This window comes from Diabrotica virgifera, chromosome 8 (genome assembly GCF_917563875.1).
Source record: "Diabrotica virgifera virgifera chromosome 8, PGI_DIABVI_V3a".
NCBI lineage: Eukaryota > Metazoa > Arthropoda > Insecta > Coleoptera > Chrysomelidae > Diabrotica > Diabrotica virgifera.
Window position 1 is genome coordinate 93,635,649 of NC_065450.1, and position 20,809 is coordinate 93,656,457.

At 31.6% G+C, this 20,809-nt stretch overlaps 1 protein-coding gene across 13 annotated transcripts in view; it reads left to right on the forward strand.

Annotated features, from left to right (window-relative positions):
• The window catches only part of LOC114339291 (chromodomain-helicase-DNA-binding protein 7), a 281,299-nt gene that overhangs the window by 186,490 nt on the left and 74,000 nt on the right, over positions 1–20,809 (forward strand). For 6 of the 13 annotated variants that reach the window (XM_050658452.1, XM_050658455.1, XM_050658458.1 and 3 more), the window contains 3 exons: positions 7,683–7,968; positions 11,429–11,563; positions 18,545–18,589. In XM_050658452.1, the coding sequence (XP_050514409.1) occupies positions 7,683–7,968; positions 11,429–11,563; positions 18,545–18,589 (466 nt within the window). The remainder of the gene's footprint in view (positions 1–7,682; positions 7,969–11,428; positions 11,564–18,544; positions 18,590–20,809) is intronic. The other 7 variants (XM_050658456.1, XM_050658460.1, XM_050658457.1 and 4 more) reach the window with 2 other exon arrangements.

Here is a 20,809-nt window from a genome sequence, read left to right on the forward strand (position 1 = left end):
TAAAAGTCCCCATCGATCCCATGTGTGCAACAAAAGTTATTCGGGGTCGAAAGGTCAAAATTTGAGATTTTTTGGATTTTTCTAGAAAACGGTAAGTTTTATAAAAAAAAAAATATCAAACCAAAGTTGTAGATCTTAACATTCTCTACAAAAATAGTCCTTACAGTTTTTTCCTAAGAGTTACCATTCCTGAGATATCGCGATTTTAAAAGTTACTTTTAACCTCCTCCCCAGTTAATTTCTTTGATTGCATCGTCCATTTCGAACAGAATTTATTTCTGTTTTTATAAAAAAAAATTTTTAGCATCAAATGTAAGCAAGTTACAGTGGGTGATCATATTATTAGAGCCACCTAGTAAAATTCAATGTTTTAGAGGAAGGGTATATAATTGAGCTGTATCATATATATTAATGCATTTGTTTCCATTTGGCTGTCTTGTTACACTTTATGAAAGTGCAATAAATAGTCTGACAATAGTGGCATCACGCATATGTGGCAATGCGTGACTTAGATGCCATTGTTGGTCAGTGCTGCCCAGCCTAGCTTGCAACTCGTGTGCCTATTATTTTGTATTCTTGGTGTTTAGAGTTATAATAAACTTGAGTTTCCATTGCTCTCTAATGATATTCTGACAGTCCTATACTATATTTCACGTTCTTTACACTAGTTGTACCAGAACATCATGGGAAATCCAAAGACATCCCACCAAGGAAAATAGCAGAAATAAAAACTAATATTCAATACTAATCACTCCAACAGAAACATATCCATTTCTTAAGTTTCAAAGGCAACGTGGACCGTATAAAGAAAAAACTTACATACCATTATTAAACAAAAGTAAAATTTTCTGAGGTGGCTCTAATAATATGATCACCCACTGTACGTTCAAAATAAAGTTGGTCCCTTTTGTTTTGGCAGAAAAAAATAGGAAGATCGCCCCCCAATTAGCAACTTAAATGAAATTAATCGTTACCGCTTCACAAGTTACTTTACTTATGTTGTATTTATATGATCTGTAAGTTTCATCGATTCAAAGTGCTTATTTTTGAAAAAAATTGGTTTTTAGTAAAAATTTTAAACATTTTAATTTTGAAAAAATGCTTTTTCTCAAAATAACTTAAAAATTGTTAGAGATACCAAAAATCTTCAACAATAAGAAAAGTCGGCTTTACTTTTCTGAATATTTTGTATTTTTTTTTTTTGTTTTTCTGTAAGACAAAAATTGGTTAAGATTCGGTGTTTCTAAACTTGCATACACTCGTGATAAGTGACTCATTCAAGACCTTTTAACTACAGCTCTTTCAAATAAGGATTTTGAACCGATGAAACTTACAGATCATATGATCAATACATACGCGAGTAAAAAACTTGTGAAGTGGTAACAATTAAGTTCATTTGAAATGCTAATTAGGGGGTGATTTTCCCGTTTTCTTACCAAAAAAAAGGACCAACTTTATTTTGAGCGTAACTTGTTTTAGTCCTGTCGCCAGGGGGGGTACAACGGCCTCCTGTATTCAGATGGACTTACCCAAGTTTTTTTTATGTATTTTGACTTGTAGAACACAAATTTTTTGGGTAACAGTTGATCCGGATGTCGATAAGATTGTTATAAACCAAGAAGTTGAGGAATCACATAACAGCGATTTCTCGCAAAACAAAACATTTTTTTGTATTTTTTGGGCCATTCTAACCAAAAAATGTTCCTACAATTTTTTTCGTAGGATGCATAGTTTTCGAGATAAACGGGGTTGAACTTTCAAAAAATCGAAAAATTGCAATTTTTGAACCCGAATAATTTTTGATTAAAAAATAAAATAGCAATTCTGCTTACCGCATTTGAAAGTTCAAGTCAAATTATATCGGTTTTAATTATTTGTATTGCTAAAAATTTATTATTTTATTGTTAAAACAAAGCTATAAACACCTAGTGCTTGAGTGATGTTTTCAATGATTTCTCATTTAAAATCAAACGAGTAGGTAGAGGAGATAAGAGTGCAAGCGGGGCTATTTCTACGTACCATGCATTAAAACGCATGTATTAGGCACGGGAAACACTATGTGTTTATAGCTTTTTTTAACAATCAAAAAATAAATTTGTAGCAATGCAAATATTCAAAACAGATATAATTTGACTCAAACTTTTAAAGCTGGTAAGCAGAATTGCTATTTTATTTTTTATTCAAAGGTTATTCGGGTTCAAAAATTGTAATTTTTCGATTTTTTGAAAGTTCAGCCGCGTTTATCTCGAAAACTATGCATCCTACGAAAAAACTTGTAGGAACATTTTTTGGTTAGAATGACCCAAAAAATACAAAAAAATGTTTTGTTTTGCGAGAAATCGCTGTCATGTAATTCCTCAACTTCTTTGTTTATAACAATCTTAGCGACATCCGGATCAACTGTTACCCAAAAAATTCGTATTCTACGGGCCAAAGTACATAAAAAAAACTTGGGTAAGTCCATCTGAATTAAGAAGGCCGTTGTACCCCCCCTGGCGACAGGACTATTTACTTTTGATGCTAAAAAATTTTTTTAGAAACAAAAATAAGCATTTTTTAAACACTTTAAAAAAGTTAAAATGAGTTTTCCCCAAAAAAGTGCTTCGTTTTTTGGTCTTGGTACGTTAAATATTCGATTTGGAATTTGACGAATATGAACCTATTTTTCATTAGCTATAACTCTGCTTCTACTAGGTGTAGTGACCTACTATATACACCATGTTTTTCACTTTTTCACGTGCTATATTTTTGATAAGAATTTTTTTTCGACCAGATACTTTTTGAGTTATTTGCGAAAAACAGTTTGAAAACGTGGTTATTTTGCAGAAAAATTAACGTATTCACTCGCAAATAACTCGAAAAGTATTAACTTGGTGAAAATACTTTATATAACAAAAGTTGCTTAGAATTAGTCATTTTATCCATTTCCGGACTTATTTCGAACATATATTTTTCACCCCCAAAAGGGGGTGATCACAATATCACTTTTTTCTTTTACTTGTTAGCTATGTGTATGCCAAATTTCATGTCAATCCAAGCGGTTCTTTAAAATTTAGAGGTTTTGCAATATTTTACCTTTAATGAACGTACTACTTACCTTTTAAATTGTACAGTATTAAACAATAATGGGGATAATACACAACATTGTCTCAGTTCAGGTTTTTCCGTTATTTCTTTTTCTTCTAATTGTAAGTGATATATAAATATCCACAAGGAAGAACTTCCTGTAGTTGGCTGTATACCATTCATTACAAGTGAAATTTAATAAAAAAATTTCTCTTGGTAAAAGGTATATTAGTTTAAAAAGCCCCAAAGGGCTACAAACATATAAACAAAACGTTTTCGCTCTGTAACAAGAGCATCATCACTGTTACAAGAACATGGTGAGCCAACCAAAAAATACAAAATTTAAAAAACAGACAAAATTCTTATACAGCGTGTCTACTTAAGTTGGAAACATATGGGGAACTTTTTTATTATTAATTTTATGAAAAAAAGTTATTCTTTATAAAAAGTTCTGCGTGCTCTAAAACCTAAGATTCAATCATTAAATATCAAATTTTATCAATATTATACGAGGTATGTCAAAAAATATGAATTTCGTTCAAGGGTACATTTATTTCTCTGAATATCGAAAATTCTTATTATGAAAAGTTGTTTGGAATTAAAAACTAAGATCAAATATGCATTTATATGCTTCTAATTGAAAAAAAAAATATTTTCCAAACTTTTCTCAAATTTATGGATACTAACTTCGTTTTTATTTATTACACATAAGATAACTATTTTATTATTACTTCTACGAAAAAAAGGTATTCCTTATAAAAATCTCTGTATGTCTTAAGCCCTAAGATGCAATCATCAGATATCACATTTTATTAATTTTATACGAGGTATGTCAAAAAATATTAATTTCACTCAGGAGTAAAGTACCTTTATTTGTCACAATATTGAAAATTGTTATTACAAAAAGTTGTTTAGAATTAAAAACAATGTTTCAATATGAAATTACATCCTTCTATTTGAAATATTGTGAAATATAAAGGTACATACTATACTCATGAGCAAAATTCATATTTTTTGACACACCTCGTATAAAATTTAAAAAAATGTTGATATATCATGGTTGTATGTTAGTTTTTAGACCATGCAGAGCTTTTTATGAAGAATAATTTTTTTTCGTAAAATGAATAATAAAAGAGTTAAGTATCATATTTGTAATAAATAGAAACGATTGGGTATTCATAAATTTGAGAAAAATTTGTAAAATATTTTTTTTAATTAGAAGCATGTAATTGCATATTTGATCTTAGTTTTTAATTCCAAACAACTTTCCATAATAAGAATTTTCGATATTCAGAGAAATAGAGGTACTTTACCCTTGAACGAAATTCAAATTTTTTGACATACCTCGTATAATATTGATAAAATTTGATATCTAATGATTGAATCTTAGGTTTTAGAACATGCAGAACTTTTTATGAAGAATAATTTTTGTTCGTAAAATTAATAATAAAAAAGTTTCCCATATGTTTCCAACTTAACTAGACACGCTGTATAAATGAGCACATCGAAAAATCCAAAGGATGGATAAAATTCCTAAGGATACGGCCCTAGGGCAACATATGACTCCCACACGTGGTAAGTGGGTCAAAAGGTAACTAGGTCATTATGTTATAAGAGGTGGCAGGCAACACCTGCCTTTGTATTTTTTGGTTGGCTCACCATGTTCTTGTAACACTGATGATGCTCTTGTTACAGAGCGAAAACGTTTTGTTTATATGTTTGTAGTCCTTTAGGGCTTTTTAAACTAATATACCTTTTACCAAGAGGACATTTTTTTAGTAAATTTCACTTAAGTGATATATATTGTTTGCACTCTTGTGAAAGACTTGAATATACTTTTTTGTATTTTTGTTATATAAAATTAGGTTTTTCTTTTATTTTATTTTTTATTATTTAAACAGATTTAAATTAAAATTTGGAATAAAATTCTCAAAGCAACTTTCCATGATGAATAATCGTGTAGAATCATTTCAACTTATTTTTGGTTTTTCATACGCCATTGTTAGCTTGCCCCATATAATATTTACATATCTTTTCCTAACGTCCTATACTGCATGACACGTTTTAATCCTGATTTTCGAAGAAAAGGTAAGTTTTGTTTAGGCAGTAACAATTTTGGAAAAACTGAAGGTTAGAATCGATCAAATTGACGTGATTTTAAAGTTTGTTACATAAGATAACATTAAAGGATAAGGCTTCGTTGAAAAGCCGTCATATGCTTTCTCAAGATCACTAATACACGTAGGGTTATGTTACCTTAATAGATAAGTCAACGAACGGTAAAAATCCGTAAAACTCAGTGCCAATACTAAATTATTTTACCATTTTGGTCATTATTTATTTGTTTATATAATATATTATTAAAAATAAAAACATTTGAATGTGATCAATTAAATATCTATATTTTTTAAACAATGGACTTACGATTCAAAGAGAAATTAATCATTTCACGAAATTTATCACAAATTACAGTTTTTATATTAGAACTCTTATGCCTCATTGCACCAACAGATCTTAAGCTTCAGATTAGCTAAGCTCAGCTTATACTTTAATATTGGGGCCACACTAGCATCTAATACCGTTAATTATCGCATTATTTGCATTAGAAATATGTCAGTAATGCGATAATTAACGGCATTAGACACTAGTGTGGCACCAGCATAAGGATTTACCTTTATACTTAAGCTTAAGGTACGTCTTAAGCTTAATATCTGTTAGTGCAACCAGGCATAAGTGATGTGAACTCTAAATAGTACGGGATCCGAATCTAATAGGTCGACCTTCGCCCATCTTCTTTCCTGATAAAGCATTTTTTTATTAAATTTCATACATAGACAACTATTACTTGCATGGGTTGCTTGTCAAAATCTTCTCATAGCTATCATTAAGGGGGGCCGTAGGGTTTGAAATTAATTAATTTCAAGCACATTTTTGTGAATTTTTTTAAAGTATGGTAGAATTATTTTATTTTTTAAATTAAATAAGCATATTCAGTACAATTCATAGAATTTAAAAAAAAAAATCAAGGAAAAATATTGAAAAGTAAACCAACGGAGGAAATTTTTTAAGGCCACCTCAAAAAACAATGAATTTTGCACTGGGCATCCGAACTCATCATTTGATCATGATAAACAAAACACTTAAACAGATTTTATTAGCTTATTAGTTTCTCGAGGTAACGCTGTCGATTTTTTTTATTCAATCGATTTTTGACTTTTTGGTATCTTTCAGAAGTCAAAACAGTGAATTTTTTGCAAAAAATTTTGAGCGAAAATCAACATATTTATTATTGTTAAACAAAAAATAAGCATAAAACAAGACATCTCGACGGCGTACCTCACGAATGGTCTAAAGAATATTTATACAAAATTTCAGGTGGATCGGTCGTGTAGTTTATGAGTTACAATGTCTACCGCCTTTGAAAAAAGCAGTTTTGAGAAAAACGCGTAAAAGTTTTGTCAACTTTTATTTTAAATTAATTTTTTGTCTGTCAAATCGTAAAGTGATGCACACCGGAATATGTTTTTAAATCGCGAAGTAATTTACAAAAAATGACGGGAACGGCTGTTGAACGTTTCTCACTACACTCAAGTACGCTGGCGCGAACCTGCTGCAAAGCGAGTCGAAGGTAGGAAGATAGTGTTGAATATCCCTACCTTCGACTCGCTTTGCAGCAGGTTCGCGCCGGCGCGCTTGAACCTAGTGAACAACGGTCAACAGCTGCTCCTATTCCCTTTTGTAAATTACTCTTCGATTCAAAAACATATTCCGGTGTGCATCACTTTACGATTTGACAGACAAAAAATAAATTGAAAATAAAAGTTGACAAAACTTTAAACGCGTTTTTCTTAAAACTGCTTTTTTCAAAGACGGTAGACATCGTAAATCAAAAACTACTTGACCGATCCACCTGGAATGTATTTTCTTTAGACATTTGTTGAGATAACGCTGTAGAGATATTTTTTGTTTTATGCTTATTTTTGTTTAACAATAATAAATATGTCGATTTCACCCTTTTTGCAAAAAAATCGTTGTTTTGACTTCTGAATAGTTCTGAATGATACCAAAAAGTCAAAAATTGATAAAATTAAAAAAACTCGATAGCGTTACCTCGAGAAACTCATAAGTTAATAAAATCTTTTTTTGAGTTTTTTGTTTAACATCATCCAATGATGAGTTTTGATGTCCACCGTAAAATTCATTGTTTTTTGAGATGTCTTTAAAAATTGGCCACCGTTGGCTTATTTTTCAATATTTTCTTTGTATTTTTTTTTGAATTTTGTATGAATTGTATTGAATATGCCTATTTAATTCAACCTCCCCCCTTAAGGATAACTATGACAAGATTTTGATGGGCAACCCATGCAAATTTAATAAATAAAATGTTTCATCCGGAAGGCAGATGGATGAAGGTTGACCTAGATTCTGATCTTAAGACTAAAATAATATTTAAAAAAAGTTATTTAAGAGAACTTCGACATTCAGATATCGAATAAGTAACATTTATGATAACTTATTTTAAAATCGACCGTATTTACGTACCTTCTTTTCCAAAAATGATTTAAAAACCCCCTCTTTACCGCTACTAAACGTCTAAAACTTGTTTTTTACTCCAGCAACGAAGATGACGCCGAAGACGACGATACTACAGAAGAATCCAGCTTCAAGTCTAAAAACAGAGACGCTTCCGAAGCTAACTCTGAAATTGCGGAACCATCTCCTGGTCCTTCGGCTTCTTCAGAAACCCAACCGCTCGATAGCGAAGATCGGGTGGGAGAAGAGGGCGATGATAAAAATTGGCCTTCTATAACTGATCTCAATACAAGGTTAAGGAGAGTGATCACGTCGTACCAAAGAAACTGCCGCAAAGAGGAACAGAAGTTGGCTGCCTCGAAATCGAAGGTAATTTTGTGTTTTCTATGCAAATATTTATTTCATCAACCAAAATTTAACTGTTTTTCATTGTTATTACTTCAGTTACTTGATGTTTTAGAACAGAGTTGCCACGTATGATAAAATATATACCCCAGTCAATGAGAGCAAAAGCGGGATATTACCTCCGAATAATATCCGATTTCATGGATTTCAATGAAATTTTGGGAATAGTTATCTCCTGATCGCTTTTACATTGGGGTTGGTTCCCACCCCTTGTCGAGGGTGAAAAAATTTTTGGTCAAAATAACCCCTGAAGTGGCTAGAGAACCTAATTCTAAGCAAAAACTGTTCTATATATTTTTTTGAAAACTCGGATACTTTTTGAGTTAATCTTTGTTAAAAATTTGCCATTTTCATTGAAAAATGTCACCTTTTCTGACGGTTTTTTGCAGATACCTTAAAAATTATGCATCTAACGAAAAAAACTATATAAAACATTTTTGTAGCTTTTGAAAAATCCAAGAGATTCGTTTCTTCATAAATCTTCCAGTTATAATACAAAAAGAGATATGGTAGGTGAAAAGAGATTTTTTTTGGTGCATGCTCAAATCAGTGTGTTCAACATAAAATAACAGCAATGGGTATAATGCTGCCAATATCTTTCTAGTGCTTGAAAAGAAATTTAAAACGAGCACTGTTAAATGTCGATTACATTCAAACTAACTGAGATATGGTGCAAAAAAATTGATGACCAATTTATTTTAAGATAAATTGCGAAGTATATTTAACCCCTCATCCACCAGATTTAAAGGCATCGTATTACTTCTACAATACCTTTTATTATAGTATTATTTCTATGTTCAAAAAGTTGGACGGGTTTAAAGTGCATGGTTTTTGAAAAAAAATATGATCAAATTATAGAGCGCATTTTTAAATGTTCTTAAAAATCTTCCTTTTCTCCATGTAACTCGAAAATGATAAAGACCTACAGTAATGAAAGACAAAACAAAATTGTTATCTGAAAAAACCCTACATTTATGTACTGTATCTCTTATCATTTTTGAGTTACATGGAGAAAAAGGAAGATTTTTAAGAAAATTTAAAAATGCGCTCTATAATTTGAACTTATTTTTTTTTTCAAAAACCATTCATTTTAAACCCGTCCAACTTTTTGAACATAGTAATAACACTATAATAAAAGGTATTGTAGAAGGAAAACGATGCATTTAAATTCTAGTAGATGAAGGGTTCAATATACTTCTCATTTTTCTTTAAAATATATTAATCATCAATTTTTTTTGCACCATATCTCGCTTAGTTTGAATGTAATTGACATTTAACAGTGTTCGTTTTAAAGGCCTTTTCAAGCACTTCAAAAGGTATTTGTAGCATTATATCCCTAAAATCGACCATTACTCTGTTATTTCTTAAGTTGAATACACCGATTTGAGCATGCACTAAAAAAAATCTTTTCACCTACCATATATTTTTAGATTTATCAAGAAATGAGTCGCTTTGATTTTTCATAAGCTACAAAAATGGGGTATATAGTTTTTTCGTTAGATATACAATTTTTAAGGTATTCGCAAAAAACCCTCCGAAAAGGTGTCATTTTTCAATGAAAATGGCAAATTTTCAACAACTCGAGTATTCAATAACTCAAGAATAACTCAAAAAGTATTAAGGTTTCAAAACAATTAGGTTCTCTAGCCACTTCCGTGGTTATTTTGACCAACAAATTTTCCACCCCCGAGAAGGGGTGGGAACCACCCCCAAGATAAAAGCGCACATCGGCAAAGGGTAGACTTTGTTTCTTGAGCTATTTCCTACTTACAATGAAAATATCAAGTAACTTCATGCAGTAGGATGGAATTCGGAGCGAAATACCCTCACTGACTGCACGTAGCGAATAAAGACGCTTGCAATTTTTTTTTTTGATTTTTTGACGAATTATTTTCTGTTTATGTCGTTCTTCTACTCTCCCTCCAATATTCCTGTCTTTTATAAAATATGTTTTCTCGGCGTTTTCGAAGATCGAAACTGAAATTTTATCCTATCTAGATTGGACACTATCATAGCCTACTTCCCAGATTGATTGAATTTCTGCTATATTCAGTTGAATATCTGCCGCAAGAAACTGAGCAATTGTATCAACTATTTAATTGTTGCCTGAGCGACGCTGGTTGAGTTTCGTTTTCCACGATATCTCTTGGTTCATACCAACATTTTCTTCCGTAAAAAATTTTAGACTTACATGTTGTGCAACCCAATATGACACAGTATAAAAAGACAGACTACTGTCTTCAGCTGCATATCAGACTGAGACGGGGTTTGAAATCAGGTTATTTCCTTCTACAGAAATATTACATCCCTCTTCAGTATGTTTTTCGCAGAACTCAAAAAGTTCAGTTCATCTAATTATAACGAACAGGAAAATATAAAAATGTGAAAAAATTCATAGGAGGAAAGAATCTCTTCTGCGGATCATTCATTTACGAAGTTATCACCTTATTGGAGAATGCCGCTTGTAAAATCACATTGTCTAGAGGAGAGCGTAATAGCTACAATACAATTAACTATAGAATAAGCCGAGACCAAGTGCCTGCAAAATTATTTAAGTCATTGGTAACTTTAAAAGTAAGTTTGATGTGAGCGTTTAATTGAGGTATATTGGAGGAGGAATTGTTCTAGCCTATTATGGAATATTCCAAATCAGCAAACCAAAAAAATTTCCGTTTAATGTAAAAGTTACTGCAAAAACTTTTACCCAATTTGTGTTGAGTATCAGGAGGTATCAGAAGGAACTATTTATTCTCCCAAATTTTGTCTGAAGTACATTAAAATAATATTGACAATTTTTACCTTCGGTAAACAATTCACGTTATCTCGTTTTTGACACGAAGAAGTGGCAACCCTGTTACCCCCCTTTTAGTTCTCATACCTGACGTACATGTGCTTGGCGCTTGATTGTAACTTTTATATGTAGATTTTGTCATCTATACCTACATTGTTTATACGTTATTATCTATTTAATATATTTTTCTTGACGTGACAAGTAAGGATGTTCAAAATTTCGTTGGATTATGTCATAAAATGTACTTTTTATCCAATTTTGGACTATTATGTTAATTTTTATACTCTTCTCCAAGAAATTAAAGCACCACCTTAAAAATGGGTCATTTTTGGTGTTTAGAATTTCCTAAACCTGTTGTCCAAATAAGTATGGCAAACTTTGGACTGAACTATCTCACATAATTTAAAAAATTGTGTAGTTACTAACTAAGAATAATATTGTTAGTAAAATATATTTAAAATAATTCCCGAGACCTTAACAATTACATGCAAGCCAAAAGAACATTCTTACTTACTCATTTCTTAATCATTCATCATCAAATCTATCTACCCTGTACCCATCCATCTCTTGTGCACACGCATGAGCGTTATGGCTGTGTCGGGTAGTTAGTAGTGAGAGATTGCACTTGTACAGACCCCCCAGATAGATACTGCTCTGTCCTCCCCCTTGGCCGCGCTGGCGCAGGTGTCCCAGCAGTTCGATCCAAGAGACGCAGCCGCTCTAGGCCTCCAGGGATGGGATCTACAGCAGCTGGCCCTTTACTTATTGGTAAGTACAAAGATCACTGCCGTCTTTAGGTCAGACCCTGAAAATAGTTCAGTTGAAAAACATTTTTATTGATATTGATATGAAACATTTTATAAATGAATTCAAACTTAATAAATTCCTATTGAATTCACTCAAAATGTTTTACAAGTAATTGGACTTAAATAAGTCAGGTTTTCACCCAAAGTGATCGAAAGTAGAACCGTAATTCGATATTTGAACTCTTTGTGTAACTTTGTGTCGATTGATATACGATTTCAATAATTTTGAGTTATTTTTACTAAACTTTCGGTTATAATAATTGTTTAAACGGAAATGATTTCAAAACCGAAACTTGAACGTTCAAGCTAGACTTTTCAATATTTCTGCGACTATAATGTATCACTTCCGGTTAGAACTTGTAAGTAAGTTATAAGATATAAAAACCAAAAGTTGACATTTGTTCTCATCTTGCTAAGGCGTTTCGAATAATATATCGTTTATACTATTTCGGTGACTTTAAAATGGTACTTCCGGTTGCAACTGTAAAACCGGAAGCCTGAGGTCAAATTTCTCTTATTTAATAAAATTCTTGAGTTATAAGCTTTCATTCGACACATCATTTGTCATTATATTTGTATTAATCACGGAGGAGTTTATTTGCAGACGGACGGACAGTCATGAAACCGGAAGTATATATTTTTGTTCTCGTCTTGCTAAGGTGCCACAGTGGTCCAAAATCCCGAAAAGCTGGCCAAAAGTAAAAAAACATCGACTTTTCGAGAATATTATTATCTACATTTTCTAAAAGAGAATTAAATTCCCTATTTAGTGTTGCCCACCCTAGAACTATATCTCCTATACCTGAATTACTAGTTCAGTTTAAAGTTGACCTTCGTACTTAACATACGCGCAGTTAAGAATAACAAATATTTTATACGCACAGTCTTTAGCGTGTATCTCCATAATGAAGTGCGCAAATTCAATTCTACAAAATGGAGGTTATTCGTGGAGTCATTTATAATAAAAGCCTATAATAACAAAATATTTGTATATGTGTTATATGTAGATTTTAAGTTGAAGTTAAGTAATAAAGTATATATTTTTAAAAAAATAGCTGCCACTATCTGCCCCTTTGGTTTTGAGAGAATTTTTTGTACAAGCGCTCTGCGCGATGAGTTTTAATATAAATTGTTAACAACTCCGAGTAAACAGATCATGCCGTAGCATTCAGGTAGTTGTTATGCCTGTAGATCTTTAGTCATTGCAGGATCGTAGATCAAAGAGTCAGGTACATAGTCTGGGCAGTTTATCGGAGAATAGGCCATTTTTGGGAAAAGTTATTTACCAGCAATTTGATTGCTGGAATCGAATCTTATGATTCTATATTAATAATATAGGTATGCAAAGTCCGCAGATAGTGTGCTACTTTTTTTATAAACAAAATGGCGCCCGAAAATCGTGTTTTTTTTTTAATTTTTGCTCTATAACTCCAAAGATTTTAAATTTACACCAAAAACACTCAAATAAAAATTCACCATAATTAAATTCTGCATAGAGACATGTTTTTTCCGATTTACTTCCACGAAAATTTTCCTCGGAAAATGCGGGTTTTTCCAACAAAATCTTTAATTTTCATCTAAAATTTTAGGTTAATAATTATTTATATATACCGTTTTTAGGCGTCAACACCCTTCGGTAGGGATCTATGGAGGAGTATCACCAAACCGCAAGCCCTTATCCCTTGCCGTACCGCTCCTCCATAGGCCAATCAAACACCAGTTTATTCCAGACCAAGTCGTAGATTCTATATAGAATTTTTAGTAATTATTTATCAATAATTAAATAACTTGGTGATATAAAAGCTCTTTTGGTATAGATTATATTTCCAGAAGCCGATGGAAATTGAATGAACAGTTTAGTAACAATTAAATTGCTAATTGAAAATTTACGGTCGCCATAATAACCACAATAATTATGATGCATAAGAATAACTATGATTTTTGTATAAAAAGACACTATACCTATCTAATGTAGTTTACAGAATTGAAATTGGACTATTTAAGCGGCCTCAGGAATATTTTAAAATTATAAACAACTTTTTGGCTTCTAACCAAATAAAATATATCAGGAAATATTAAATTAAATTATGAAACTGTCTTGGAAAGAACGCGGCAGGACGCTTCTTTCAAAAGAAAAAACGTTTAATTTCGTTGAGTGGTTCCTGAGATACAACCGGTCAAAGTTGACCGGCATGTATGGCGAATATATAAATAGTAGGATGGACCTTTTTATTTCGGTCCTCTTTCTCTACACAAATTTTCATATCTTTAAAAGACTCATAACATATATTATAATAATAAAAACTATCGGTATTACGAGTGAAAAATACCAAAATTTCAATAAAAAATCAGGTTGGAGAAAATGGAATCTCAAAGTTCAAAATCGGTAATCGTTAAAAAATGCATTTTATCTGCTTCCCATGGAGCAATTTTCTTCATCTTTTTTTTGTTCCCAAGTAACTCGAGTAGAGCCATCTAACTAACGCATTAATAAATGTCAAAGTTGCTTTTGTTTTGTTATAATAAATTAATTTATTTATAAGAAAATAAAACTACATATTTTTTCCAGTTGTAGACTTGTTTTAGATAAACTTACCACAAGTGTACGTTTTAACGTTTAAAATACAAATATTCTCATTTGCGAGCTGTATAATTATTATTAAAACAATCTTCGTTTAAAAAAATTAAAAATTTTGGTTAAAATAAATAAATAAATTTATTATAATAAAACAAAAGCAACTTTGACATTTAATAATGCGGTAGTTAGATGGCCCTACTCGAGTTACTTGGGAACAAAAAAAAAAAGATTAAGAAAATTGCTCCATGGGAAGCCGAGAAAATGCATTTTTTAACGTATACCGATTTTGAATGGTAGGGGAGCAAAGTATGCTAAATGTGCAGTCACTCGAGCGTTATGTGGACCTATTGGGTTGTGAAGAGTAGGTCCTGAAACCAAAAAAAGTTACAAGTTTTTCATTTTAGTGGGGACTTTCTATTTTTAATTTATTTTTCCATTTCCAACAATCAGCGTCAATAGCGTCATCTATCCATAAACCAAAAAAAGTCTTGAATAAAAGTTACCTACTTTTACGTAAGAAATCCAAATCTGCAATAAAAAATGGGGGCTCCTATTTAAGATTTTAAAGTAACCCCCACCCCACCTCCGTGGGGAGTCGTGTTTGGTGCCATTCGATAGATTTTTCAAAAATATTGAATAAGTGTATTTTTCAGTTTTTCGATCTGATGTTCATTTCGTGAAATATCGCCGGATTCGTATTTAAAATTTTAAATTTACCCCCACCCCTCTCCGTGGGAAGTCGTGTTTGGTATCATCCGATAGATTTTTTAAAAATATTGAGCACGTATTTTTTAGTTTTTCGATCTGTCATTCATTTCGCGAAATATTCGCTTTTTTTCTTGTGAAACTTTGGGACTCACCCATTTCCTTACACCCCGCTCAAATCGTGAGATTTTTTAAATATACACTATTTTGCATGTATGTACTTAACTTACCTTATCTTAATCTGACGATTTCGAGTTTTTCTAAGGATAGATTTTTTTTCGGCCCCCCTTTAACGAACTCCCCTGCATTAAGAGCCAATATATAGTAGAGGTAAATTTTCTGGGTACAAGGTTTAATGTTACCAATGTAATAATCGGACGCGCTCGAGTAACTGCAAAAATCCCCGCTTGGGCTCCCCTACCAGAACTTTGATATTCCATTTTCTCCAACCTGATTTTTAATTGAAATTTTGGTATTTTTTGTCTTTTTCCCTCGTAATACCGATAGTTTTTATTATTATAATATATGTTATGAGTCTTTTAAGGATATGACAATTTGTGTGGAGAAAGAGGAACGAAATAAAAAGGTGATGGTCCGAAAATTACCATCCTACTATTTATATCTTCGCCGTACATGCCGGTCAACTTTGACCGGTTGTATCTCAGGAACCACTCATCGCAATTAAACGTTTTTTCTTTTAAAAGAAGCGTCCTGCCGCGTTCTTTTCAATACCGTTTTCATAATTTAAGGTGATACAGTAGCGATCAACAGGTAGCCAAAACGCGTTCCAAGATTGCGGCTATAATTTTGAATATTTTTTCGAGATATTTGGCACACGTATTCGTAATATAATAAAGAATGGCGGTACAGAGCCCAATTTAAAAAATATATTAATATGTGGAAATTACTCTGTAATTAAATACAATATTAAAAAAAAACGAGCCTGTACCACCATTAAGAAGAACAAAAAAATACACTTTCTTCAAATAAACTTTTTTATCCGATGCCTAGATTTTGTGTCATTTTGGAACTACTAATGAAATAAAAAATTTTAGTAGTTCCAAAATGACACAAAATCTAGGCATCGGATAAAAAAGTCTATTTGAAGAAAGTGTATTTTTTTGTTCTTTTTAATGGCGGTACAGGCTCGTTTTTTTAATATTGTATTTAATTACAGAATAATTTCCACATATTAATATATTTTTCAAATTGGGCTCTGTACCGCCATTCTTTATTATATTACGAATACGTGTGCCAAATATCTCGAAAAAATATTCAAAATTACAGCCGCAATCTTGGAACGCGTTTTCGCTACCTGTTGATCGCTACTGTTTCCTCTTAATGTAATATTTCCGATATTATATTTGTTTATAAGCCAAAAAATTGTTTATAATTTTAAAATATTCCTGAGGCTGCTTAAATAGTCCAATTTCAATTCTGTAAAGTACATTAGATTGGTATAGTGCCTTTTTATACAAAAATCATAGTTATTCTTATGCATCATAACTATGGTGGTTATTATAGCGACCCTAAATTTTGAATTAACAATTTAATTGTTGCTAAACTGTTCATACAATTTCCATCTGGAAATATAATCTATACCAAAAGAGCTTGTATATCACCAAGTTATTTAATTATCGATAAATAATTACTAACCTAAAATTTTAGTTGAAAATTAAAGATTTTGTTTTAAAAAACCCGCATTTTCCGAAGAAAATTTTCGTCGAAGTAAATCGGGAAGAACATGGCTCAATACAGAATTTAATTACGGTGAATTTTTATTTGGGTGTTTTTGGTGTAAAGTTAAAATCTTGAGTTATAGAGCAAAAATTGAAAGAAAAACACGATTTTCGGGCGCCATTTGTTTATAAAAAAAAGTATTTTGCAAGTAAGGACTTGGTATACCTATTTTATTAATATATAGGATCATAAAATTCGATTCCAGCAATAAAATTGCTGGTAAATAATTTTTCCTTGTATTTTGCTAATTAGCCCAGAGTAACAGTATTGTTAAAATATAAAGTAAAAATTAGGTTTCACTTTCATATGGTCAATAATCGAATTTAACGTTGGAATAAAAAATTGGCAGATTGCATCCGCCGTTTTGTTTTTTGAAATTTTGATTTTCGTAATCAAGTAATCAGCAACCTCAAAAACCCTGGGATATCAAATTTCGATGTTATTATAGTTATTTTCCTAACAAGTGCAGAAAGTCATTCTTTTCCGCACGCGACTGCAGTTTGCCGAACGACGCGAAGCGGGAGTTCGGCAAGCAGTCGAGTGCGGAAAAGAGACTTTCTGGAAGAGTTAGGAACAATATTTTTTCTAAGAGTCTTTAAAAAATTACCAAATCTTAATCAATTCATTTAATTAATGTGAAAATACATACACAAATTAATTCTTTGACAAGGTTGTCAAAACCAAACTTTCAATATAATTAGTTAGCATGACGACGATCTTGGTTTTCATGACGATGATTCAAAACGACTGTTATTGTCTACCGATTTGACTTTCGAATATTATGTCAAAATAATTTTATTTCATCGAATTGTCGCGTTAATTTAATTAAAACAGGAACACAATAAGATATATTTAAAATAAATCGGTAAATAATATCTAAATATTAGTTTATTGCATGTATTATAATTACTTTACGGCCATATTAACATATCTAAATTAACACGCGTACGGAAAAGTAAAAACCGCGTGCGGAAAAGTAAAAACCGCGTGCGGAAAAGTAACACGCGTGCGGAAAAGTGAAGCTTACTAAACTATAATGCGTGCGCGAAAGTAGACATTTTTGCACGCTCGTAGAAAAAAATATATTTACAATCCATAAACCCGCCATTTGGTTTTTTGAAAGTTTAGACTTCGGATTCGTTATTAGCGACCTCAAAAACCCCTGGATGCCCAATTCCATGCAAATCAAAAATCGCTTTCATATTTTGGCCATCTTTTCGGGATTTTGGATCACTGTGAGGCACGTCGAATAATATGTGTATATCGTTTGTACTATTCCGGTTACTTTAAAACACTACTTCCGGCTGCATTTCTAAAACCGGAACTCGTAGGTCAAATTTCTTACCTTTAGTAACATCCTTGGGTTATAAGCTTTCATTCGACACCTCATTTATCATTCTACCTGGTATAATGATGGAGGAGTTGTGTTTACAGACGGACGTGGATAATTCAACGTTTTCACATTTTTCAAAAATGGGCTAAAACAATATTTCAAAAGGATCTCCCCGGCAAAAATGTAGCACTATTATTATTATTATTATAGACCGAAATTAAAGGAAAACTGTTCGTCATCTAGTAATGAAGGAAGTGCAATCTGCATGGCACACCCGTCCACAAATTGTATTGGACAAAATTTATAGATGAATTAATATCTTATTCGCCTAATTTGCCGGATAGATGCGCATATTTTGTTTTAAAACTTCAAAAATGCTTAGCGATAAATAATGATGTTCGTCTAAATTCCGAGGCGAATCTCTTCTATTCACAACGATCTCGAGGATAAGGCTTTACTTACTTGGAATATTATTGGAATATGCGTGTTTAACAACCAGGATTAAAAACTAAAACATAATAAACTTGCTAAAAGGTGTAAAGGGTGAATACTATAAAAGTCAGTCTAATTATATTTTTTTTCTGTAGAACGTTTCAAATTCGGGGTCTGGCCTAAGCGATCGGCATTTTGAGGTAAGAATTTGTTTGATAGATAGTTCTCTTTGTTTTAACAATGTTGTGTTTGTTTGTTCCATAGCGATAGTTTTTGTTAAATACTTTACTTGTTAGTTGATAAGTGTTCTTCCATAATGTTTTTGGAAGAAACAAAAAACGCGAGCGAAAAAAAACTATCAATTTCGTGGTTGAGTTTGTTGTTGCACTCTTATCTATATAATAATATCTAAAGAATTATGCTTCCAAGTACATTATAATGTTTGCAATGAGTCAATTTATGTTTATATTTAATATACCTTTTCAACCTAACTTGTTACCATCGTTTGTGAAATAATTAAAAAATGTTGGTAAGGATCTCCTTCCCACATTGTTGCTTTATTTTACAACTTAGTTTTTTAATTTGAATTTTGAAATTTACATATATCTAATATAGTTTGTTTTAACACAAACATTAATACAGTGTGGTAAATAAAAAATGCTCAATAATTAGGCTAGGTATATAGCAACATTCACTGTATTTTGCATAGAAACCCATTTTGATAAAAAATAATTAAAAATCTTTTATAAAAAGTATATTTATGTTAAAAGAGACCCCTTAGGGCTACATCACAGAACGTTTTCGGAATGAGAATTCCATCATCAGTGCTGCTTACCAGGTATACATGGTTGAGCAACTAAAAATATCTGGGTGGAAAACCCTTTAAATGGCGTAAACTTGTTATAATCTTACATTGTTATAATTATATACTATATACCTTGTAAGCAGCAATGATGGTTGAATTGTCATTCCGAAAACGTTGTGATGTAGTCCAAAAGGATCTTTTTTAATAGATATAAATCTGAACCTCGGAAGTAGAAACTGAATATTAACTATAAAGTTGACAAATAATAGATCAGCTGTATTTGACGTTTATAGTTGTCATTTTGTTAAAGTTGTAAAAGTTTTAAAGTACATATTGTAATATTCTTGGTGTTATACTATTAATTGATGTATTTTTTGTATGGAAAAACAATTACATATTTTGAATAGGGGTGAAAGTCACATCTGAGAACGGACTGGATTAGCCCATAAGCATAGCAGTTAGTACCTACCCATGTATCTAGTAGCGTGGAGCTTACTGTATAAAGTATACACGTGTTCACACATACATAATGCGTATATATAGTGGTATCGAATATATCATGTATAAAATTGTGTACTTACATGCCGCTACTAGGAACGATTTTTAAAGTCTTCACTATCATACCTTCTTGCTCAATTTTGCTAATAGGAAAATGTTGGGATGGAAGGACTTAGCTGGCATTGATTAGCAAGCGTTTGGGCAAGTTATTGAGGGGTAGGGAAAGTGGCAAAAAAAGATAGCCAACGAATCCGTGCTGGTTTTATTGTTCGTCTGAAGGAATAAAAATTGTGATGTTATATTTATACATGTAACGTTTTATTTATACATAAATATATTTATTTTATAAATATATTTATCATTATAATATGTTAAATGGTAATTTATTTCATTTTGTTGGGACAGACGTTTCTACCATATTAAATAATGATTAAAGTTACGAGAAGTTATAACTGGTTGTGTAATTTTCTAACATTGTGTGAATATGTGTGAATATTCGATGTAAGATGTTTGACCAAGTGAAAGTAGTGGTAAAAAGTTAATGCAGGGCTAGTAAAACAAAATTGATTGTGGTAGTGAATATAGAAAGATAGATAATAGAATCAAAGAAGGTAATCGAAATGAACCACAAGATTAAACCCAGATTACTCTGGATTCACCGTCTAATTACTGGGATTACTGAACCATTTCTTGTGGTTTGGAATCAGACGAAAAAAACTGACCCCAAGTCTGGGAAATAGGAAAAAGTTAGCTTACGGAAAACTTACTTTCTTCTTTTATAAACAGACACTTCTTTTACAGACACTTGTTAAACTATGTAATTGTCAGAGAATTATCGTAACAAATATTTTTAGAACAATTCATTTTTTTTTTAAATATATTGTATAGAATACACAGGTTGTCCAGAAACTCTACCGACAAACGAAGACAGGAGATTCCAAAACATTTTAAAACATTTTGACCCAATTCATCTAGTCTGAAAATGCTTCCTAATGGAGCTAGAGCTCTTTGAAGATGGCGTCTTGTAATTAGTTTTTCTTAAATACCTCCAGATCGCTTCTATTAAGAAAAACGAAAATTGGTACTCGTATTTATCTTCCAGAGATAAATCGATTCC